The sequence below is a fragment of the Coptis chinensis genome, chromosome 3 (assembly GCF_015680905.1).
Source record: "Coptis chinensis isolate HL-2020 chromosome 3, ASM1568090v1, whole genome shotgun sequence".
Taxonomy (NCBI): domain Eukaryota; kingdom Viridiplantae; phylum Streptophyta; class Magnoliopsida; order Ranunculales; family Ranunculaceae; genus Coptis; species Coptis chinensis.
The window spans coordinates 36773680-36799722 of NC_141458.1; the positions used below are offsets into that span (position 1 = coordinate 36773680).

At 37.2% G+C, this 26043-nt stretch overlaps 3 protein-coding genes across 3 annotated transcripts; all 3 read left to right on the plus strand.

The window, feature by feature from the left end:
• Nucleotides 1-1064: 1064 nt before the first annotated feature.
• LOC147509445 (uncharacterized) lies at nucleotides 1065-16039 on the plus strand. The gene is made up of 4 exons (XM_086597816.1): nucleotides 1065-1073; nucleotides 1188-1621; nucleotides 13433-13608; nucleotides 14816-16039. Exons 1-4 carry the CDS (start codon nucleotides 1065-1067, stop codon nucleotides 14902-14904), a joined length of 708 nt encoding a protein of 235 aa, XP_086453942.1. The 3' UTR covers nucleotides 14905-16039.
• A 1005-nt stretch (nucleotides 16040-17044) lies between these two features.
• On the plus strand, nucleotides 17045-21298 carry LOC147509446 (uncharacterized). The gene is made up of 2 exons (XM_086601741.1): nucleotides 17045-18394; nucleotides 20592-21298. Exons 1-2 carry the CDS (start codon nucleotides 17254-17256, stop codon nucleotides 20648-20650), a joined length of 1200 nt encoding a protein of 399 aa, XP_086457867.1. The 5' UTR covers nucleotides 17045-17253; the 3' UTR covers nucleotides 20651-21298.
• Nucleotides 21299-22003: 705 nt separating this feature from the next.
• LOC147509447 (Ras guanine nucleotide exchange factor K) lies at nucleotides 22004-25102 on the plus strand. The gene is made up of 3 exons (XM_086601742.1): nucleotides 22004-23373; nucleotides 23506-23782; nucleotides 23863-25102. Exons 1-3 carry the CDS (start codon nucleotides 22417-22419, stop codon nucleotides 23997-23999), a joined length of 1371 nt encoding a protein of 456 aa, XP_086457868.1. The 5' UTR covers nucleotides 22004-22416; the 3' UTR covers nucleotides 24000-25102.
• Nucleotides 25103-26043: the final 941 nt, after the last annotated feature.

The following is a 26043-nucleotide window of genomic DNA, read 5'->3' on the forward strand; positions in this document are numbered from 1 at the left end:
GTCTCCCATTCTGGCTTTGCTTCAAAGCACTTCGTATTCAATTCAAAAATTTGAGTTTCATCAGAGTCATCATAGAAGGTCTTCTCCACAGCCTCCCAAATATATTTTGCAGTAGGAAGACGAATATAACGGTTCATAAGAGAAATCTCCATAGAATCAATAAGCAAGTTTTTTACCTTTTCATTATCTGTTGCCCAAACTCCATATTCGAACGAATTCATAAGCGGTTCAACCTTTGCGCCAGCCAAATAACCAAGCTTTCCCCTTGCTCCAATCCGCATCCGCATGAGAGGAGCCTAGATGGTATAGTTGGACTCATCTTATGGAACAGTTTTTGGGAACGCTGAGTTGTCTTGTGGGTGTAGTGGTGATGAATGATGCTTGAAGAGTTGTTGTCAGATTCAGCCATTGCAGAAAAAAACGATTTAGGTTTTTGAAGAAAATAAAAAAATAAAACTTTGTGAGAGGGGTTTAAAATTCAAGGATTCAATAATGGGTTTAAGATTCAAGGATTCAATGCAGCGGATTTCAATAATCTGGCTCTGATACTATGTAGAATCAGAGGATTCAATTCAATTCAGTGTATATTTACTTGATTGAATTATAAAGAGATTACAATTGTTTATATAGAGTTTACAAAATAGAAAACAAAACAATTCGGTGGCTTGAGAAACACGGGTCGCGCTTTCCCTCTTGGACATCTTGAAAGCTTGAGTCGCAGGTCGCATCGGTCGAAATAAGATCGCTACATACATGTAAAAGCAAAATACAGCTTTCTACATCAATGCGGTACAAGCAGTACAAGTCTCAATATATTTCAATTTACTTCAAAACTCATACTACTACAAATCATTTACAAGCTCAGCAAAAGAATCTTTTAGTTCACAACTCAACATAGTTTCTTACCTTGTAGACTCATGTGGTCTTTCCCATGAAGCAGCTAAAAAACTCCATTTCAAGAGGACATCTAGGCCTGACTCAGTTTTGAAGCTTTTTCATGATTATGGATTCACCAAAACCCAAATCACAAATTCAAATTCTCAAACAAGTTGGTTTTTCATGACATGAGTTGGGTAAACTCCTTTTACAAGACCCTTTCTATTTCTATATTAGTTTACAGCACAGAATCATCCCATCTTTACATTTTCTCAAGACTTTCCTCAAGACCGATGAGAATGTCCGTTTAGCAAATAAAAAATGCAGGTTGGAAACCTGAAAAGTCTTTGATACCCAAGATTAAATTCTTGCAAGATGTTGGTGTACCGGAGCCAAATAACTCCAATTTGTCTTTCTATGGATTTCGAGGGTTTACTCTTGATAACACTCGGTTTAAGGAGACAGTTAAGGATGTTCTTGGAAGGGGTTTTGATCCTTCAAGAGCTATGTTTACATATGCACTTCGTGTACTGTCGGGGATGAGTAAGGCTAAGAAATGGAAGAAATTTGGAGTTTTTAGGAGTTTTGGTTGGTCGGATGATCAAATTCATTTGGCGATCAGAAATCAACCCACTTGCCTAGATATATCGGAGGAAAAGCTAAGGACTGGATTGAACTTCTTCATGAACATGCAGAATTGGGAACCTGCACAGCTTGCCAAAGCACCAAATGTACTTGGTCTTAGCATGAAGTGTTGGAGTTATCCCTCACATGAGGAGAGAAACCGAGCCGGACGAAGAACGGCAAATTCAAATGTCGAGAAGTCGAGAGCCAGGCCAGATGATGGGCGCCAGCAGCCAGAGCTCCAGAACATAGAGGCGACCAGCGCTCAAAGTGAAAAGCCACCTTCCAGCTTCAGTGTCTTCAAATACTTCAAGGCCAGAGGCAGCCCAGCCAGTCTATTTTTCGTGGGCTTGCTACAAGATCCATGCGAAATTTGGTTTTGGAGATAAAACCAAAAATCAAGGTTTTGGAAAATCTAACCTAACAACCAAACAAGTCGGGAGGATTGGAATCCGACTAAAACAAAGAGAACCCTTTACTGAGATACAACCACAGTAAAGAGATAAGAGTGATCTAGTAAGGTGAGACCGAAAAGGAGAGATTGTAATCTTCCTTCCCATTTTATTAAGAACCTGGCTCTTGTGGAAGTAGGCATCATTGGCGAACCACGGTAAAATCTTTGTGTTGTGGTTTGTTGTTTCTTTGCTTTACACTATTATCTGTTGTTAATAGTTGTTTAGCGAGTTGGGCATGTTAGTATAGGTAGTTTGTGATATTTGAGATTTATCTAGAGTTGAAGTGTGTTCATACAAGTTATCTGTGTAGTGGGGAACCGATTGGTATTGGTGTAATCCCCAACAAGTGGTATCAGAGCCTTGGTTAGAATAGCCTAGGGTGTTATCCGAATCTTGGTCGGCGGTGTTTGACGAAATTCACGAGAGAAGATTTGAGGTTAAATAACTTGTAGAGATGGACCATTCCGTGAACACTTTCGTATGATGAGTCCGAATAGGAAGAACTACACCATCCGGAAAGCCAAGATGGAAGACTTGCTATACTTTGCAGGACTTGGCCCTTCCCATTGAGAATGAGGGAGTAAAACCGAGAAAAGACCGGTGAAATTTGAGTGGAAAAAGCTTGACAGAAAAGCTATTGGGTACATTCGACAATGGATAGACGGCGATTGTCTTTCACCATGTGGCCCAAGAGACTACGACCTTGATCTATGGAAGAAACTCGAAGACCTTTATGAGAGGAAGTCGGGTGGAAACAAAGTGTTAGTCGTTAAGAAGTTTGCAGACACGAAGTACCAAGAAGGTTCTTCAATGTCTGAACATCTTAATGAAGTACAGAATATCATCAATCAGATGCATTTGATGAAGATCAATTTGGGAGACGAAGTTGAGGCTTTGTTTCTATTAGGCTCTCTACCCGAAAGTTGGGAGACATTAGCGGTTTCTCTACATGGAGCGACCCAAGGATGGAATTGTTACCATGGAGATGGCTACCACGTCTTTGTTGAATGAGGAGACTAGAAGGAGTGCAAGAAGCAGCTCTTCTAACTCAGAGGTCCTTTTCACAGAGAAACGGGGGAGAGGTCGAAGCAGAAAACCATCTCGTTCTAGAGGTGATGGTAATAAATCTAGGGGTGAAGCTAGAACTCCTAAGGCGAGAGGCAATGTTACTATTGTGCCACCAAAGGCCACTTCGGATATGAGTCGCGAACAACGAAGAGGGATGAGAAGAATAACCGTGTACATGAAGACATGGTGCGAGGAACGGAAACACAAAGGCGAGAGATACTACCGCACTAGTCGATGACCTAGTGGGAATTGTGTCGATTGTGGTGTGTCTTTGTCCGAAAGTACCTCATGTCGATCTGAGTGGGTGATAGATACAGGAGCATCCTATCACGTCACACCGCCGAGGGGATTCTTCACTACCTACGGTATGTGGTGAATATGGTGAAGTGAGGATGGGTAAATGATGGAGTCTCGAAGATTATAGGCATTGGAGATGTTCATGTAAAACCAATGTCGGCTACACCTTGACACTCGAGGATGTAAGACATGTCCCCGACATACGGTTAAGCTAATTTAATTTTGGGAAATTAGATGATGATGGCTTTGTAAACTCGTTTGGTAACGGGTATGGAAACCCGACCGACCAGGTTCCATTGTAGCGCCGCGAGGAAAGGAAAAAAACTTGCTCTCTTTACAAAACACGGGCTAGTTTGTGTAAAGCGTAGCGAATCTGTGAAGAAGAAGCTTCATCCGAATCTGTGGCACAAGAGACCGCGGTCACATGGGCATAAAAGGGATGGAAGTTCTTGCTAAGCAAAAGGCCATGCCGGACATTAAAGGTACACATTTAAGTACATGTACTCATTGTTTGGTAGGAAAAGCAACACAGGTGTCTTTCCAAAGATTCCCGTCTCCACGAAAGGACAATCGTCCTTGAACTAGTGCACACAGGACTTATGTGGTCCTATGAGAGTGAAGTCCCACCGGGGAGCCGTTACTTCTGACATTCATTGATGATCGTCAAGAAAGATATGGGTCTATAGTCCGAAGACCAAGGATGAAGTACTTGGCGTGTTTGAGAAATTCCACGACATGGTGGAAAGAGACCTGGGAAGTTGTTGAAGTGTATTCGCCGGATAATGGGGTGAGTACATTGGGCCATTTGAAGAGTATTGCCGTCATGGGATTCGTCATGAAGCGGACCCGTTCCCAAGACACCGCAACAGAATGGAATAGCGCAGAGAATGAACCGTACCATTGTAGAGGGATAAGATGCATGCTATCTCACTCTAAGCTACCTAGAAGCTCTTGGGTAGAAGCAATGCGTCTGGCCGTGCATGTGATCAACTTTGTCACCGAAAGAAAGCCTCCTCAATAGTGATTATCCGAGGAGAGAGTATGGTCGGCGAGAGATGTTGATTATGGATACTTGAGGGTATTTGGGTGCGGGGCATTTGTGCATATTCGAAGGATGAGAGATCCAAGCTTGATGACAAAGCCAAGCGTTGCATTTTTCCGGGTTATGGAGATGAAAAGTTTGGTTACAAACTCTATGATCCGATTAACAAGAAGGTAATCCGAAGTCGAGATGTTGTGTTCTGGAAGACCAAACCATAGCGGACTTTGAGGAGGGTGAAAAGCTACAAGCTTTCACCAATGATCTTGTTGATTGAGAACCGAAGTTCCTCTTGTGGAACGTCGCGAGAAGGCATTGAGAATCAGAGAACCATGAGTTTGAAGCTCATGATGAGAATCCTATTGCTCATGATGGGATAGAACCTATTGGTATAGAAGATCATGCAGATGAGATGCATGAACCACCACCGAGCAAGCGAAGTGCACCCTCCTCGAGGCACCAGATGGATGGGGCAAGGAGGTCCCGACAGAGACTAGCTTCAACGGTATCCACCACATAATGCGTGCTACTATCGGATGGTGGAGAACCTATGTACTATCAAGAGGCACTTGAAGGTACGACAAAAAGAAAAGTGGTTGAAGGCCATGCATGACGAGATGGATTCTTTGCATAAGAATCACACTTATGAGTTAGTTGAGAAACCCACAGGGAGAAAAGTTCTCAAGAATAAGTGGATATACAAAGTCAAGCATGAGGAGAACAATCCTCACCCAAGGCACAAAGCTCGCCTTGTTGTGAAGGGATTCGGTCAAAGGAAAGGGATTGACTTTGATGAGATTTTCTCTCCTGTAGTGAAGATGACTTCTATCCGGGTGGTATTGGGTATGGCCGCAAGTATGAACCTAAAGGTTGAGCGGCTAGATGTTAAGACGGCTTTTCTTCATGGAGACCTTGAAGAAGATGTCTACATGGACCCGACCCGAGGGTTTGAGGTCAAAGGCAAGGAGCACCTAGTATGCAAGCCGATAAAGAGCTTGTATGGGTTGAAAACAAGCACCGAGACGATTGGTACATAAAGTTTGACTCCTTTATGGTGAAGCAAGGATACAAGAAGTCCGCTTCCGATCATTGTCGCGTTTGTTCGAGATTTCCGGATGGAGATTTCATTGTCTATTGCTGTATGTGGATGATATGTTGATAGTTGGCCCAAACATCAACAAGATATCCAAGCTGAAGAAAGACTTGAGTAAGTCCTTTGAGATGAAGGATTTGGGTCAAGCAAAGCGGATACTTGGGATCGCGGATCACTCGTGATGAAAGAGTGGGAAGTTGTGGCTTTCAAGAAAGCTACATTGAGAAAGGTGTTGAAGAGATTCAACATGGATCAAAGCGGCGGTCGGTTATCCGCTTGGTGGCCAGTTCCGCATGACCAAAGAGATGTGTCCTAAGGGTGAGCATGAGCAGAGTCGGATGGAAAAAGATTCCTTATGCATCCGCGATGGGCGGTTTGATGTATGCCATGGTGTGTACTAGACCGGATATTGCTTTTCGCCCGTTGGGGTGGTAAGCGATTTACATCAAATCCGGGTAAAGAGCATTGGGAAGGTGTTAAGTGGATATTGAGATATCTTAAAGGCACTTCCAAATCATGTTTGTGCTTTGGTGGAAGTAAGCCCTTACTTGAAGGCTACACGATGCGGACATGGCGGTGATGTTGACTCGATGAAGTCCACCTCCGGTTATCCGGGTTACCTTTGCGGGGGAAGCGGTTTCTTGGCAATCTAAGTTGCAAAAGTGTGTTGCCCTCTCCACTTCTGAAGCCCGAGTATATTGCAGCCACCGAAAGTGTTGCAAAGAGTTGCTATGGATGAAGAGGTTCTTCGACGAACTAGGGCTAAAAGCGAAAACAGTTTGTAGTTACTATGTGATGGTCGGGCGCCATCCACTTGAGCAAGAATCCGAAGTTTTCATTCTAGATCCAAGCACATACATGTGCGTTATCATTGATTAGAGAAGTACTTTCGAAGACAAGCATTTGTGTATCGAGAAGATCCATACCGACAAGAACGGGTCGGATATGATGACCAAAGTCTTACCGAAAGGTAAGTTTGATGTTTGTTGTGCTATTGCGGAATGGCGACACCTCCTCTGTTGATTTGGTAATTGCATGGAGGTAGCCCCCTCCGCTGGGGGAGATTGTGGAGTTATCCCTCACATGAGGAGAGAAACCGAGGCCGACGGCAAATTCGGCAAATTCAGTCGCGCAGAAGTCCAGCGCTGGATGAAGCGCCAGCGCCAGCCGAGAGCTCCAAGTAACATAGAAGCGACCAGCCAAAGTGAAGCGCCAGCGCTCAGCTTCCAGTCTTGGTTGCGACTTCGCCAGAGTGGCAGCGCCAGCGCTTTCAGAGTCTATTTTTCGTGGGCTTGCTACATTATCCGCGAAATTTGGTTTTTGGAGATAAAACCAAAAATCAAGGTTTTGGAAAATCTAACCTAACAGAACCAAACAAGTCAGAAGGATTGGAATCTACTATCTATATACTAAAGCAGAGACCTCTAATTGAGGATTTTCTCTTTCCTATGTGGCACTCTAATATGAGAGAGTTAGTTTTTTTTCTCTCCTATGTGGCACTATAATATGAAAGATAGTCTTTTCTAATAGCCTACAATCTCACATACATAGAACCTCTTAGGAGAGTTTGAGTGTATTTCTAATTATTATATTTGGAAAGTTTGAGTGTATTTCCAATTCTTACATATTTGATCAAATAAAAAAAATTGCTAAAAAATAGGTGATTTGTAAAAGGTAATTTCCTATTATGAATCAAACACTTTTAGTGTTCTAATTCTTATATATTTGATCAAATAAAAAAAAATAGGTAATTTGTAAAATTCCTTATTACAAATCATACAATTTTAGTGTCTATGATAAAACACCGACTTATTTCAAATATATTCTTAACACGGCCTCAAAACATAGTTAAAAACAATTATACAAAAAATAACATCACAAAATATATAATAGAAAATGAAAAAAAAAAATAATAACAAAGCAATAATGACAAATATTTTTAAAATTGCTAAAAAATAGGTGATTTGTAAAAGTAATTTTCTATTACTTAATCAAACACTTTTAGTGTTCCAATTCTTATATATTTGATCAAATAAAAAAAAATTGCTAAAAATATGTAATTTGTATAAACTAATTCCTTACTACAAATCATACAATTTTAGTGTCTATGATAAAACACCGACTTATTTGAATATATCCTTAACATGGCCTCAAAACATAGTTAAAAACAATTATACAAAAAATAACATCACAAAATATATAATAGAAAATTAAAAAAAAAAAAAAAAAGCAATAATGATAAATATTTTTAAAAAAATATATATATATATATATATATATATATATATATATATATATATATATATATATAATACTGAATGAAACTAACGTAAAAACAATTAATGGGGAACCAAAACTGGATGCAAATATATCGAACTAACCTCAAATAGTATTTAACGGAAAATCGAACCGGATGCAAATGCAAACATTAAACTAATCTTAAAAAAGTAATTAATAGAAAATTGGAATATATATGGATACAACTGTATTAAACTAACCTCAAAGAATAATTAACGGAAAATCAAAACTTGGATGCAAATACATCAAACTAACATAAAAAATAATTGTCGAAATCGAAATCGGATGATGCAATGCATTTGAGCTAACCCTCAAAGATTAAATTAATAGAAAATCGAAACTGGATGCAATTGCATTGAATTAACATCAAAGAAAAATTAATTATTAATTGGAAACATGATGCAAATCGTGGAACTAATATTAAAAAAATAATTAATGGGAAATCGGAAACCGGATGGAACTACATGAACTAATCTCAAAAAATAAACCTGGATGCAAATGCATTGAACTAACCTCAAGAAATAATTAATGGTAAATAGGAAACTGGATGCAAATTCATTGAACTAATCTCAAACAATAATTAATGAGAAATCGGAAACTAGATGCAAATGTAACTTTATCAAATAATAAACGCGAAATCGAAACTCTGGATGCAAATGCATTAAACTAATCTCACGTAATAATTAATGGGAAATCGAAACCTGGATGCAAATGTATTGAACTGACCTCAAAAGAATAATTAACAGGAATTGAAAATTAGATGCAAATGTATTGAACTAATCAAAAGAATAATAATTAGAAATCAGAAACCTGGATGCAAAATGCATTGAACCCGATCTCAAAAAATAAATAACGGAATTGGAAATTGGATGCAAATCAGATTGAACTAACCTCAAAATATAAATAACTGAAAATCGAAACCGGATGCAAATACATTAAACTAACCTCAAAACATAGTTGGGTTATATATTGTGGGAATGTCCCGGTAAGTATAGTTTTGCATTTAAAATGATGTTTATCTTATCTCTTCCCCGTGATGATTGGGAACTCTTTGCTATTCAAGTAGCTACAATATATATGAACTTCACCTTATTAGGCAATCTCACAAAACTTCAATCAAACTTCTATTATTAAACAACAAAATGAAGTTGAAGGGTTTTATTAAAGGTACATGAGTTATTTTTTTTTTAATGGAGAATAAGGTTTTCACGTTATAAGAAATTTGGTTGAGTGATCAATATAATATTAATATATAAAAGTTTTGTATATTTACAAATATTTTTCAAAATAATTAATATAACAACACCCGTTCGTAGATAATCTTTGAAGATTCTACATAGTAAGTCATGCATAATTTAAAGAATAATTAATGGGAAATCAGGAACTGGTAATCTTCAATGATCCCACATAGTAAATCAAACATAATTGACTTTTTATGTCATGTTTGCAAGGACACTACAGATGGATCAGTAGAAGTTGGTATTATACACCACATTGGATAATTAAAAGGAAATCGGAATTGGAAATTGGATTCAAATGCATAACTGAGCTCAAAGAGTAATTAACGGGAAATTGGAAACTTTATGCAAATGCAATAAACTAAACTAAAAAAGTAATTAACTAGAAATTGAAAACTGGGTGCAATTGCATTAAACTAACGTCAGATAATAACTAAAGGGAAATTAGAAATTGTATACAAATCCTTGAAAAATATTTAATGGGAAATCGAAACGGTATGCAAATACATCAAACAAACCTCGGATAATAATTAATAGGCCGAAAATCGAAACCGAATGCAAATACATTGAACTAAACTCAAAAATAATTAACATAAAATAAAAACCGAATGCAACTGCATTAAACTAACCTCATAGAATAATTGGTGGGAAATCGGAATCTAAATGCAATAATCTCAAAAAATAATTAACGGGAAATCAGAAACCAGATATAATTGCATCGAACTAACTTTAAAGCATAAATAATCAGAGACTAGATGCATATGTATTGAACTAACCTTAAAGAGTTATTAACGGGAAATCGAAAACTAGATCCAAATGCAATGAACTAATCTCAAAGACTAATTAACGAAACATTGAAAAATGGATGAAACTACAATGAACTAACCTAAATGAATAATTATCGGAAATTATAAATGTGATGTAACTGCATTGAACTAACCTCAAAAATAATTAACGGAAATCGAAAACTTGATACAAATGTATTGAACTAACCTCAAAGAACAATTAACATAAATTCGAAATTGGATGCAAAACGCATTGAACTAACCTCAAAAAGAATAATTAACAAAAACCAAAAACTAGATACAATTGCATTAAACTAAAATAAGATATTAACTAATGGGAAATCAGAAATTGGATGCAAATTAGGGGTGGGCAATGGGCCGGGTCGGGCTAGCCCGGCCCTAAACATTAAAAAAGCCCTTAAGATATTAGGGCGGGTCGGCCCGCCTCTAAAGTCGACATAGGGCCGGGTTAGGCCGGGTCACAAGTCGAAACCTCAAGCCACGACCACGACCCTAGCCCTCTTTAAAGGCTTTAGGGTTAGGGCTTTAGGTCGGGCTTTTAGGGCCGGGGCTTTAGGGCCGGGCCTATATATATATATTTTTTTACTACATCGCTTTTAAAACTCATTTATATTACAAAAATGTACAATAATCTACAAACTCAAAGTCCAACCAATCTAGTAATAATCCTGTATAAGTCCAAAATTTAAAATGCACATCCACAATCTAATGAACTCAAGTACATCGAGTTCGAATTTGTTCTTCCTTATACTCAAACCTCACTAAAATTACATTTAACATTGAAATACATAGACAAATAATTATATTATCATTTTAAAGGAAGAAGTAATATATATAAAGAAGAAACATAATAGTTTTGGTTAAGGGTCATGGAAGTTGTTAAACTATTTGTAATATCATAAATTATTTCTATAATAGATTCAAACAAATATAATATTACCTTTCTTCTAATTTAAAAGTGATTCAAGCTTTGTATATGGAAATGAAAATATTGGCTTTTGAACAAGTGATGGAGAAAGGTTTGAGATTACAAATGTCATTTTTCTGACAAAGGTTGTTTTTGGTTTCTATGTTACAAATGTCTCATTGTGTATTTTGCTTTAATGGTGTGGAAGGAAATCTTTAGTTTTAGACTTGGCTTGGATGTGAATAAAAATATAATTTATAAGAAATAAGTGAGAAAAGAAATTGAGAATAATAAGTTATGGACTTTGACTTGATGATCAAAGGAATAAAGTCTTATTTTTATTAGGCTAGTGCTCATTGTTCTTCATGGTCGCTAAGTTGACAAGTTTTTGTTATATAAAACAAGTTATTGGAAGTACCCTTGGGTGTAAGTGATAAATTACAAAGGACAATGTTATTTTAATTGAAAATATTTAACAAAGAGTTGGACAATTATGGTATGTGTATTTATAGTGAAAGTATGAAACAAAATGGTTAGGGCTTGGTTAGGGGCTTGGTTAGGGTCGGCCTATGTTTTAGAATCTTAGCCCTAGCCCTCTATACTAGAAGGCATTAGGGCCGGCCCGGCCCTAAAACTCGGAGGGCTTTAGTTGTGAGGCTTTATAGGGCTTAGGGTCGGGTCGGTCGGGGGGGTTAGGGTCGTTTAGGGCCAAATTCCCACCCCTAATGCAAATGCATTGAAATATCCTCAAAAATAGTTAACCTGAAAATCGAAAGTCGAATGTAATCGCATCGATCGACCTAAAAGCATAAATGTCGGTTTTTTTTAGCCTTCTCACATGAGTAATTACGAGTAATTAGAAACCCAAAATGAAAGTGAGTTTAAAAAAATAGACTCTTACATGTATGCAAACTATATAGAAATTGTAAACTATCGAACTAACCTAGAAAAACAATTAACATGAAATCGAAAAATTGGATGCGGATGTATTGAACTAACCTCAAAGAGTAATTAACGAGAGATTAGAACACGGATGCAAATTCAATAAACTAATCTCAAATACTAATTAACTAAACATAAAAACTGGATGCAATCAGATCAATTAACCTTAATGAATAAGTAACGTGATATCATAAAATGGATGCAATTGCACCTTGAACTAACCTTAAATAATAATTGATGGGAAATCGAAACTTGATCGATTGCATTGAACTAACCTCAAAGAATAATTAATGAGAATTTGGAACCGGATGCAACGTGCTACATTAAACTAACCTCAAAGAATAATTAATGAAAAATCATAAACTTGATGCAAATGCATTCAACTAATAACCCTAAAATATATTTGTATTATATGTAAGGGGAATAAATGTCTCAACAAATATAGTTTTGCATTTTAAGTAATGTTTATCATACTTCTTTTATTGTGATTGGGAATGCCTTGCTATTCAAGTAGCTTAAATATTATCTTCACCAAATTGGACATTCTCAAAAACTTCAATCAAACTTCTATTGTTAAAACTAACAATGAAAAGAAGTCGATGAGTTTTATCAAAGTTTGATGCTTCCTTTTTATAGAGAATGGTGCAAGAAATTTAATTGAGTAATTAATATAATTTTCATATCTCATAGCTATGCATAGTTGCTAATATTTTTTTTAGAATAATTTAATATAAAGGCACCCGCTAAGAGTAGGACAAGTTCATGTGATAAATCTTTTCAAGTGAGAGTGGTGTATTCTTTGAGAATATGGAAACAATCAATCTATTTTAGTGATTTGTACACATTAGTACGTAAAAGGCGGTGATGATTTACCGTTAAATCACCATAAATCTAATAAAACTATTATACAAGCTAGATCGAGTTTAAGATAATTCTATTTGAAAATTACGGATTAATATCCTAAACCACAAAGTGAAGAGGCTATCTCAATTTGATCCCTTAGTTTCCAAGTACTTATACACCATAATCATTTGCTTTCGGCTATCTCAATTTGATCCCTTAGTTTCCAAGTACTTATGCATCATAATCACGCTCATTAACGTATTTCGGTTTATTTTCAATAAAAATATATTTTGATTCAAAATTTGTTGCTAAATCACCATAAATCTAAAAACTATTATACAAGCTAGATCGAGTTTAAGATAATTTTATTTGAAAATTATGGATTAATATCCTAAACCATAAAGTGAAGATGTTATCTCAATTTGATCTCTTAATTTCTAAGTACTTATGCACCATAATCACAAGCCATTAACATATTTCGATTTATTTTCAATAAAAATATATTCTGATTCGAAAATTTGTGTGAGACATTTTATAAAGCCTTTTCAAAGACACAAAATATTTAATAGATCCGGTATGCCCGGCCCAAAATCTAGTCCAGGACTAAAACAAAGAGAGAACCTTTGACGAGATACAACCTCAGAAAGAGATAAGAGTGATCTAGTAAGGTGAGAGACCGAAAGGAGAGATTGTAATCTTCCTTCCCATTTTATTAAGAACTGGCTCTTGTGGAAGTAGGCATCATTGGCCGAACCACGGTAAATCTTTGTGTTGTGGTTTGTTGTTTTACTGCTTTACACTATGATCTGTTGTTAATAGTTGTTTAGCGAGTTGGGCATGTTAGTATAGGTAGTTTGTGATATTTGAGATTTATCTAGAGTTGAAGTGTGTTCATACAAGTTATCTGTGTAGTGGGGGAACCGATTGGTATTGGTGTAATCCCCAACATGAAGAAGAGGGTTCTTCCAAGATTGACAGTTATTGAATTTCTGGTATCAACGTGCTTCATTGAGAAAGATGTACACGTTGTTTCTTCATTACTTATAAGTGATGCAAAATTCATCGACAAATTCGTTGCAAAGTATGGAGACAAGGTCCCTGAACTTATCAAGTTGTATCTTGGTGAGGTTTGATTACTTTATATTGCTTCTTCTTTTCAGTTTTTAAAGTTTGGGCGATGTCCCAATTAAATTTTAAGGAGGTGATATATGTTGGATTTATGTAGTCTCATTTGATATGCTTCCTTCTTATATCTCATGAAAGTTGGTTTTGTTAGAGTTTAGATGGATATTTTTATCTAACAAATAAGAGCATCTTTTAAACAAGCAGAAGAACAAAAGAAAAGGTGCAATATGTAGAAACAAAATGCTTATATCATATATAGTGATTATATCTGTTATGCTAGGTGGCATCGGCATGGGCAGGTATATCGGTATCCAACACAGTGAAATACTAAAACATTGAGGTATATAACCTTCAGTATGTCCGTGTATCATATATTCATATGCAACACGGGTATGTAATTAAAGACACAGACTCTAATTAGGCGCTGGAAGTGAGCCTAGCTAGGGGATAGGCAATGGGCCTAGGAGAAACTTGGCAGGATGTGCTTGGGTTGAGCTTAGAGCCTAGGTGAGTCTTTGATTGCATAGCAACATGGATGTCTATGTGTCTATCTGATTTTGAAAATATGCCGTGTCAATGCTACATAGCTGGTATCTAATAAAGTCTGCTTATCAGAAAATAAAAAGTTGGTTTGTGATCATGCCTTAAGTCCTTAAGGAACATTGTTAGAACTTAGAACTCAATATTTGCTTTATTTGGTTTATGCTTTTGTATTGTTTGGAACGTCCTTTCTGGATATGATCGATGACAATAATCTGAGATGTCTCAATATTTGCTTTATTTGGTTTATGCTTTCGTATTGTTCGGAACGTCATTTCTGGATATGGGGTCAATGCCAATAATCTGAATGTCTCAATATTTGCTTTATTTAGTTTATACTTTCATTTTGTTCAGAACATCATTTCTGGATATGATGGATGACAATAATCTGAAGGTGAGTATGCTGGAAGAAAGCAAAGTAGGAGAATTTTAGCACGCATTTGCATGATTGCCCTTGGCTAGTTGAAGAGTATATGAATCCTTGTCTCAGTGCCGGGGCTGTGAATTGACCTATATGTGGAGTTGTTGAATTTTAGTGCTCACATAATAGTCTGTCAATTGCTTGTTGTGGGGCTGACATTGTTGCCAATATACCTATTGTTTTGGTGAGTATTGCTCTTGGCGTAAATAAACATTTGATGTGCTTGAAATTCTTCTTACTTAGGGAAGGCACAAAGTTGTGAACTGGAATTTCGGCAAGTTGGCTTTTTTGGAAGGGTCTTTCCAGTGTCTAACGAGCAATCAAAGTTGTGATGAAGTGGAACCAGGAAGAGGTCTGTTGGTTTAATAGTGAGAGGGTGCAGGGGAGAGAGAACATGAAGAGATAGTCTGCGAAAGTTGAGAAAAACGATGAAAGTGAGAGGAAAAGAAAAAGAAAAAGCAAAGAGAAATAGAGGGACGAGAAGGACAATATATTTGTTCATGACTGCTTGGAAGGGAATGTTTTGTGGGAATATGTGGATGAAAATGTTGGTAAGGGAAGTGTTGGGTCCAAAAGTCATTAAAATACACCCCTGCATGGTCCATACTTCACACAGGTGAAATGTTACTTTCACCGTCAGGAACTTTGTTCCTACTGGATACTTTGGTTGATGTTTAGACAAAAATGGGACCTAATATTAGAATGTCGGTAAACCTAAATTAATTTCTCCGACCTCATTCTCTGACTTGAAATAGCACTTGTTCTAAGCAGATGCTTAAGGAAATTATAGAGTAAGTTTTGATCTCTCTACCATTGCCTTTAGTATCGTTTTTTTTTCCCAATCAGAATGGGAAGAGCAGGTGCGAGAAATCTAATAAGTAGTAAGCTGGAATGGGGATCTCCAAAGGTTTTGAGTGGTCTCAAGGTTAGGCTTTTTTGGGGTTTAGACAGTTCGTCTAACTTGAAATTCTCTCCAAAGAAAATCTTACAAGGAGTACTAATGATTAACAGATCCATATTACAGCGTGCACATGTTCCTTTATACTTCTCCGTAACTTAGGGTTAGCTTGAAGAAGACACTATTTCTAAGTGGTAAGTTATTCAAGTACTGATCTTTGGTAGGTTTGATCAACAATGGTTATATTAATGCTGAAGGACTTGCTAAATTCATCAAGAAGTTTGTGTCAGGACTTTCAGCCTATGGCTTGCTAAGGTTTGTTGGATTTCAAGAACATCATGAGGTGAAACTTCATCATTAGGTGCCTCGTTTGATATCTATACCATGCGAAGTCGTTTTACTTGAGAGCTGGAGTGGTTTTGTTTTTCCGAAATCGCCTGGACTTAGGCCCCCACCCATATACAAGCTTGAACTTAATACATTTGAGAACGTCCTACGGTCTCTTGTCAGTCCAATGGCCTTGCTCAATGGTGTAGGTTTTTTCATAATAACAGAAAGTGTGCATATAATTCGAACGAGTAAAAGTTCTTGTCTAGTTTAGTTTTAGTAATTTCATGTTCTTTTAGATTAGCTCAAAGATCAGATCACATATCCGATTTCAAATTGTATGATTTATTTATGTTACAGGAATTTCTTTATGGGTGCTCTGAATTAATCCATCCAGTTGCAGGACTCTGTATACCAAATCCCTTTGTTTAGCAGTTTGAGAGAGGGTCAAACTACAAGCCAAATTACACTACAGATTCACTGGTGTTATTCTCAATAGATCATCAAATTTGCGTCTTCCCAGTTACAGCTCTGTGTATCTTGCATTGGCCAGTCCCAGATAATTGCAGTTTACTTCAAGTTTCATGCGTCTTCTCTCAAGAATTTATTCGTCCTTACTGGATTCACAAAAGCTTCATGCATCTGTAGTTCAAATATTTGGTAAACAATATTGCGATATAGCTCTCAATGGCATTCAAGCCACTCCTGTTCTCAAAGAACCCCCTGAGAGATTATTTACATAAAACCATTAAACCACAATAAAATTATATTGGACACATGTAAGTGTGATCTGCAGCCTCAAGAAACCTTCCATATATATATAAAACGTTATAAAGACAGCTATGAGCCTGCGAGATACATTTCATTCAAAAGTTACAAAATGCACTTTCATTCCATACGTACATTTTTTAACAAAAATGACCGTGTATGTCAAATGTTGCGTGATGTTGATTGACGCATGCCTGGCAAAATGGCAAGGCATTTGACTTCACAGATTTTAGATAGAAGAAAATTTTCCAAAATGTCTTGGTATTCTGGCTTTAAAATTGAATCACATTCTTCAACCAGGGATTTTCTGCTTAATAAGCGTCCATTTTTGTAGCGAAGTTTTATACTTTTATAGCCAAAATGGGCCGGGTGTCTGCCTGTGTTGTGTGTACTCAAATACTCAATTACTCCAACAACCAAAAACGGGCTGGGCCAAAAGCCCGAGTAAATTAAAAAGTATTAGTAGAGTGAAAACCAGGAAAAACAGAAACAAAACGTGGCAAGCTGATGATTTTAAGTTCAGTCTTGGAAGTAGAAATACTTTGCTCTGTAAGTTCGCTACTATTTTCTCTGACACATTCTTTTGTTTGATGCAAAACGTTATTCAATCTTTTTTTAGAAATTTGAGTGGACATCTAAAACCCTCACTGAATATTGAGTAGATATCTAAAACCCTTGTTATTATGCAATGTCTTATTTTGTTCTCTGTAAGAAACTACTGTTTCAAGGAAATACAAGTAGAAATCTCAGTACCCATTTCATTTTACTTCAAAACTCATACTACTACAAATCATTTACAAGCTTAGCAAAAGAATCTTTTAATTCACAACTCAACATAGTTTCTTACCTTGTAGACTCATGTGGTCTTTCCCATGAAGCAGCCACTAAAGCAGCAAAGAAACTCCAGTTTAAGAGCACATCTAGGCCTGACTCAGTTTTGAAGCTTTTCCAAGATTATGGACTAACCAAAACCCAAATCACAAATCTCATCATTAAACGGCCTACTCTCATATTGTCCAATCCACACAAAACCGTTGAACCCAAGCTTCAAATTCTCAAAAAAATTGGTTTTTCAGGACATGAGTTGGGTGAACTCCTTTTACAAGACCCTTTCTATTTCTATATTAGTTTACAGCACAGAATCATCCCATCTTTACATTTTCTCAAGACTTTCCTCAAGACCGATGAGAATGTCCGTTTAGCAATAAAAAAATGCTTTTTTATACATATTCTAGGTTGGAACCCTGAAAAGTCTTTGACACCCAAGATTAAGGTCTTGCAAGATCATGGTGTACCGGAGCCAAATATCTCCAATTTGTTTTTCTATGGATTTCGAGGTTTTACTCTTGATAACACTCGGTTTAAGGGGACAGTTAAGGATGTTCTTGGAAGGGGTTTTGATCCTTCAAGAACTATGTTTACATATGCACTTTGTGTACTGTCGGGGATGAGTAAGGCTAAGAAACGGAAGAAATTTGGAGTTTTTAGGAGTTTTGGTTGGGCGGATGATCAAATTCATTTGGCATTCAGAAATCAACCCACTTGCCTAGATATATCGGAGGAAAAGCTGAGGACTGGATTGAACTTCTTCATGAACATAAAGAGTTGGGAAGCTGCACAGCTTGCCAAAGCACCAAATGTACTTGGTCTTAGCATGAAGAAGAGGGTTATTCCAAGATTGACAGTTATTGAATTTCTGGTATCAAAAAGCTTGATTAAGAAAGACGTACGCATTGTTTCTTCATTACTTATAAGTGATGCAAAATTCATGGAGAAATTCGTTGCAAAGTATGGAGACAAGGTTCCTGAACTTATCAAGTTGTATCATGGTGAGGTTTGATTAGTTTATATTGGTGTTTCTTTTCAGTTTTAAATGTTTGGGCAATTTCAACAATTAAATTTTAAGGAAGTGATAAATGTTGGATTTGTCGTCTCATTTTATCTGTTTCTATCTCATGAAAATTGGTATAAAAGTTTCTTTATGTAGAAAAAATTGCTTATATCATGTATAGTGATTATATCTGTTTTGCTTGGTGGCATCGACATGGTAGGTGTGTCGGTATCCGGCACAGTGAAATACCAAAACATTGAGATATATAACCTTCCGTATGTCCGTGTGTCATATATCCAACACGAGTATGTAATTAAAGATGCAAACTCTAGTTAGGTGCTGAAAGTGAGCCTAGCATGCTGATAGGCAGTGGACCTAGGAGAAATAGGTGGGAGAACGTTGGTTAAAGAGTGAAAGAGCACAGGGGAGAGAACCTGAAGAGAGAGTACAGAGAAGAGAAAAACATGGAAAGCAGGAGGAAAACAAAAATTTTGAAACAAGACAAAAAAAATAACAAATAAAAAATGGGGATGATGGAGGAAGATATTGATTACTGTTGTTTTTGAGACGAATGTTTTATGGGAATATATGGGATGAATTGAGGTTGAAAATCTTTTCTCCTGATATTGGGTTCAAAAGTTTACACACCTCTATACTTTTACAATGCGAAAATCTTATTTTCACCATCAGGATCTTTCTTCCCATTGGATTCCCATGTTGTACTTTAGACAGCAATGGTACCTAAACTTAAAATGTTGTAACACGTTGTTTGGAGCAGATGCTTAAGGTGCTTATGGAATAGGTTTTGAACGATCTCTTTGCTCTTATGTTTTCAGTTTGAATTGGGTCAGGGATGAAAAATATGAGCAATAAGTGGAACTGGGGGATATCTAAGAGGAGTAAGAGCTGTAAGTGGTCTGAAGGTTAGGTATTTTTGGGAATCAGACATAGATGATAGATCTTCTAACTTCAAATTCATATGGAAGAAAAGCTTAGGACTTAACGATCAACAGATCACCAATTGTTGAGTGTAGGGTTTTTTGCTTTTCTCATATTGCAGAGTTGTAAATTTCCTGCTTTTATTTGTGAGATGTTGTCTTTGACCTATAGAACACAGCATTGAGGGTTCTATGGAGAATAATCTTATAGTTAGTGTTTAGTGGATTGGAGCAATTACGCGAGACACAGATTATGTGGAACATAAAAAGTAGCAACATTTTGGAGGATGCAACTGGCTGACAAGTAGCTTGTTATATGTTGTGACACCATTAGGGCTGAGGTAGCTCTGTAAACTCTGTGGTGGTGTTAGAGAAATGCGACAGAGGTATCCCTTTACCATGGACCATTGTGTATCCCCAAGACAAAAAAAAGGAATCTTGTAGTTTACGGGGTTATCCAGGAGAACCTTATACTTTAGACAGTAGCTCTGTTCTTCTTCCATTAGGTTGTGGTAAATTTTCCACTACAATCTCTAAACTATCATTCTGATGCTATCAAGCCATCATTAATGGAGATTGGTCAAGGACAACCAAGTTTGGACGATGGAGGGTGAACTGAGTGGTGGAGAAGGAGAGGAGGGTTTCTGGAAGAGAATGGAAGTATGGAACTCTCATTATCTTTTCATTCCTTATACCCCAAATTTTATCAGTATTTCTTGTCTAGCTTTAGTCGTAACTAACTACTTTAATCCATGTCACCAATTACATCTGACCTTGACCCATTACGAGAACTCCACGAGTACACCTTCCTGTCTGCCTATAGGTCTCAGTATTGATGCCCCCATTTTTGTGACTCGCCATGTGTGTATACCAACATGTCTTTCATGCGTACTTATCTTTGTTACTTTGTACCCATATGTCCTGAATGGTTCGTTAGCTTAGGTATGTGGAGAAAAATTGAAATACCAAAAAGGTAATTAAAAAGGCTTCGCAGATAGGTGATAGCTAAAGTTTATAAACATAACATAATTTCGGCAAAGTGCAAATATTATTGCCAAGTTCTTCATTTTTGAAGTATAGGGCTCGCATTTTACTAAGTATTTCAAATTTTGCTCGTACTGTACTGCAGTGAGTTAATCATATTGCAGGAATTTATATACTGGTGCATTGAATTAATACATCCAGTTGCAGGACACTGCATATCATCGCTTTGTCAGTCTTCTGTTGGTTAATCCCAGATTATTCATGCATTTTCAGAAGTCTCGTGCTTTTGGAGTTCCCATTTCGCACCCCAACGGCATAATTCTGGATTATGAACTTTTGAGCTCTCAATGGCATTCAAGCCACTTGTGCTCTTGAAGAAAATGATAGTAGACCTGGAAACCGAAGTGGCTTCGCTGGAAGGCGAGCAAGTGTCAACTAAGTTATGAAGACAGTTATAAACATGTCAGTCGAAAGTTAGAAAATGCACTGGAACCGAGGTCAACTAAGGGAAAAAGCAAATACGGGTTACCCATCGTTACATCTTTCAGAAGTATGACATTCTGCAACCTGTTTAAGAGTTAAGACTAATTCTAAACACAACTTTAAGACCTTTAAGCGCTCCTTTATTATACAAAAACATATTTGGCAAGAACTAGCTGCATAGTAATTCTGCCAGCACCATATATTCGAATCACCTACAGAGACCGACTACTTGACGTAAAGGTGAAGGATTGTGATGTTGACTTAAAAAGCCATCCGAAATCTTCTGGATGGTCGATCTCTTTATTCTTCTTTTACCTGTGCCTGAAATCTCTTGTAGAAGGTAGGGAGTTCACGGGACACAGCAAGGCTTTTCACTTTTTCTTTTGCATCTTTTTTAGATTTTATTTCATGTTATGCCTTCGGTACTTGATCCTCTTACTCATATGCATGATCACTAGAGGTCGTCAGAAATAATAACCATCAATATATTTATATTAGGTCGAAAACTGGCCATTTTACTCTTATATAAATACATGGGTCCTATTACTGACGGACCCTATATTGTGTTGGGCAGACTAAAAAAATATATATATAAATATTACAAGTGTGCCATTGGTCTTAAAAAAAAAAAAAAAATATTATAAGTGTGCCATTGGTCACTAAAAATTGAATTCGCAAACCCAACGATGTACCGTTTGGACCGGTCCAAACGATGTGGCGCGTCCAAACGGTAATGCCACATCGTTGGGACTCGATCAAAATGGCGTGCCACATCGGTCTCAAACGATGTGGCACCGTCAAGATGTCAAAAAACGAACTTTATATTTTTTTTTCAAAGTTCAAATCCCAAACGCGGTGTGGCCACACCGTTTGGATTAAAATCTCCAACGATATGGCTTTCCGTTTTTGGACTTATGGCCACACCGTTTGGGATTTGAACTTTGGACAAAATATAAAGTTTTACTTTGACTTTAAGTCTCAAAAAAAATAAACTTTATATTTTTTCAAAGTTCAATCTCAAAGCGGTGTGGCACACCGTTTTGATCGAAGTCATATGGCGTCGTTGAGGACTCAAATCAAAAACGCGCCACATCGTTGGTTTGCAAAAATAAACGGCTTAAGCCGGGTTTAAAGAATGGCGTTTTGAATTCAATTTTTGGGACCAATAAAGACACTTATAATATTTGTTTTTTTTTTGGATTTTTTGGGACCAATGACACACTTATAATAATTGTTTTTTTTGTTGGAGTCAGCCAACACAATATGGAGTCTGTCAATAACAAATACCAAATACATTGATATCTAAAGGTGATACACTATTTTACATCAAGCAGTATGCAGAGATAGTAATTAATCCCCAGTATATGTCACCTAGTTTTGAATTCAAACAAATCTTAGCAATGTCATGTGATTGTAGATCATGTCTAAAAACACAAACAATTGACTATTTCCCTAGAAGAAGCTTGCCTTAATTCAGAATTTATACTTGGCTTACTCCTTTTAACATTGAACAATCATTAAAGGAACTCGTTCGCCCATCTGTCTCCAACCGCACACACTACAACAACATGTAGGTAATATAACTCCCAACCTCTCTGAATCTTCTCCAAACAACATGGAATCCATGAATAATTCCTCCACTACTTCTGCTGATGCACATATTGACATCAAAGTTTCTGATCAAAGACATGTATCATTTCTTGATCAATCCAATGAATCAAATATGTCAACTGTACCATTACTTCTACGCCCTACCTATGCGCGATCAAAATCAATAATCCATGATGAACTACAAAACTTCCGAATAAGTCTCAAGTGGTGTGCGCTTGACCACTCAACTTGCGTAGGTAAGTTTGTGTCATACTTGGTGTTTGTTACCCTGACAGTCGTCGTTCCCATAGTCGGTTCTTTCTCAGTCCATGTCCCAGACACTGCTACTGCTGAGGATCCTGGATCCTTGAACAAGTTGGTACAGTTACCAGAGTCGTGTCTAGCTGCAATCGCCTTTTTTACCTTGACTCGCTTCTTTCGACAGTGTGGCCTTCGTCAGCTATTATTTCTTGATGGACTACAAGATGATTCACTGTATGTTAGACGTGGATACGCTCGTGAGTTAGACAAGGCCTTCAAACGCCTGGCCTATATCTTCCTGCCTTCATTCTTTGTCGAACTTGCACATAAAATATTGTTCTTCTCAACTGTAACAGTATCCATACCATATGTTATAAATGGTGTTCCATCAAATTCTATTGTTTTTATAGCGATGTTGGTGTCATGGGTTTATAGAACCGGAGTGTTCTTGTTAGTTTGCGTTTTCTTCAGACTGACATGTGAGTTACAAATACTAAGGTTTGAAGGATTCAAGAAGTTGTTTGAAAGGTGTGGCTCAGATTCAGCTGTGATGTTCAGGGAACACATAAGAATAAGAAAACAGTTATCAATTACAAGTCATATGTATAGGTTTTTTATTGTTATGTGCTTAGTTACTATTACATTTAGTCAGTTCGGATTCTTGTTCTTGGTCTTTGCATCAAAATCAGAGAAGAGTTTCTTCAACGCTGGTGATTTTATGGTAAGTAAATTGAAGCTTGTTGAACTTGTTTTAATCAACTTTCCTTTTACATACCTTGTTTCATTGAACTTTAGTTATATGCTTATAGGTATGTTTACCTTGTTTCATTGAACTTTAGTTATATGCTTATAGGTATGTTCAGCTGTTCAGTTGAGTGGATTCTTCATATGTGTAATGGGAGCTACAAGAATTACCCATAGGGCCCAGGGAATTGTTTCCATTGCTTCAAGATGGCACATGCTGGCTACATACGGGACGAGCACTAATATCAACACATTGACTACCAAAGACTTAATGGCAGACGCCAATGGAAGTCCAGAGTCTAACTGTGTCGATGATTTGGAGTCTTCAGATGCTTTCATCACAACTCCACAAGATACATCCTTATTCAGTACTAGACTAGCTTTGGGTTAGTACAGTTTCTCATGTCATAACAAAAATGTAATCATAAAAAAATAAACTAATAATTACATGTTACATTTTTTGCAGTGACATATTTGGAACACAATAATCGTGGGATTACGCTGTTTGGGTACGCACTTGATCGAGGATTGCTTCATACACTCTTTGCATTTGAGTTCTCTCTAGTCCTGTGGATCTTGAGTAAAGTTGTTGTTCTTTCTTAACAAATATCCCTTTGTCCTATACGATTATTATTTCTTCATATTTTTCAGTTCCATTTTTCTTAAAATCCAACTACTTTAAAGATGATGGTTCGGGGTAAAATTTAGACTCTTCTTTGATTTAGCACATTGCTCCTGTGTTATCAACAAATTACAAAACTGCTATCTAACTATTTTAATTTACAAAACAGTTTCTATACTTTACTTAAATTACAGAACAGTTCATCTCTATATTTTATGATAAACTATATAGCAGACCCTATATTTTGTCTAAATTACAAAGAAGCCTCTATACTACGATTTTTTTTTTTTTTTTTTTTTTTTTACTATAAACACCAAATAAAAATGTAACGGTGCATCGCGCCGTGCCGGAATGCTAGTTGTAATAATGTTTTACACCATTTTAATAGTCTATTCCAGCATTCCTATTCTTGTTTCTGGCTTTGTGCTCTGAGTGAACTGAAAAATCAATCTAAACTGGGCATCTGAAGTAGTGAAGCGGTTGGGCTTGTTGCAAACGGGTCGGGTTTGATATTACCCAACAAATCCAAAACTTAAAAAAACCAACCAACGAACTTGTTTTCTTTTTCTTCACTCTTAAACCCAGAAAAATGGCAGTTACTGCTTCACTCTCCTCCCTCCACTTCCCATCCTTAACAACACCATCTCCAACACGTGCTATTTATTACTCTTACATCAACAAACCGATCCGACCCATCTACCCATCCACCCATCACTTCTCTTTCAGACACAGAACCATAAACGCTATTGAAGAACGGGCTCGAGAGAATGTAAACGAGATTATTGAAGAAGTAGAAGAAGAGAAAACAGTGGAACCTTCTTCTTCTTCCCCACCACCACCTGAAGTTCAAGAAAGTAAGAAGTCTGATGATTTGTGGAGTGGAGTAGCAGAGGAGATAAAAGAGATTGAGTGGCCAGGGTTTAATAAGGTTCTTGGGATAACGGGAGTTGTTTTAGGTGTTATAGCTGGGTCTAGTGTAGTATTGCTTACTGTTAATGCTATTTTAGCTGAGTTGTCTGATCGTGTTTTTGTTGGTCGAGGTGTACAAGATTTCTTTGGCTAAATAATTTGATTTTTTTACTAATCTATGTTATTTTTCTATGTAGCATAGTATGAGTATCATTATTGTTGGGTATTATTGTTGGGTATTGTGATAAAGTGAGAAGCTCACTAACTAGTACCGAGGTTTTTTCGGATAAAACTCCATTCATGGCCAAGATGTGGCCCAAGCCCAATAGGTGGTTAAATAGGAGACAATATCGGTAGTAGTTATCCCATGGGCATGAAGGCCCAAGGTCAGGCTGTGTGTCAGGCCTTATCAAAATTCTCCATCTCGGTGAGGTTTTAATACATAAAATCGAGCTGAATACATCCAGCAAGAACACATCCATCCAGAACTCGCAGTCAACTGTCCCGAAGGGCCATGCCCATAAAGGGCCACCCACAAAGAGTGACTTGCTCACGAATAGCCACCCACAAAGAGTGTCATGCTCACGAGGAACCACCGACAAAGAGTGTCTTGCTCATGAAGAGCTACCCACAAAGAGTCATGCCCACGAAGAGCACGTCATACCCACAAAGAGCTATCTTCACAGAGAGTCATGCTCACAAAAGAGCAATCATTGCCCACAAATGGTCATGCCTACGAAAGGCATCAATCAACAATGCATGAGCTTCCATCATTTGTGGAGTATCTCCAACCAATGTTGGAACTTAACTCCATAGAGAACCTTCTACAACCCAAAGACTTTTTGCCCTTAGGCAATGAAACAAATTCCCAAGTACAAAATTTGTCACGAGCCTCCACCATTTTCTGCATATCCACCGACCAATCTCTGTAATGAGCATCTCTAACGGCTTCCTCCTTGCTATCCGCTCATCATCTTCAATATTCGGTCGTAGGCAAACCGAAGTTCGGTTGACCATAATGCTTCACTGGCTTCTCATGCCCGTACTTCATAACTTGTTTCACACTTCTCTTTGGCTTTGATCTAGCCAAAACTTGTTGCTCAGGTTGTTGTAACT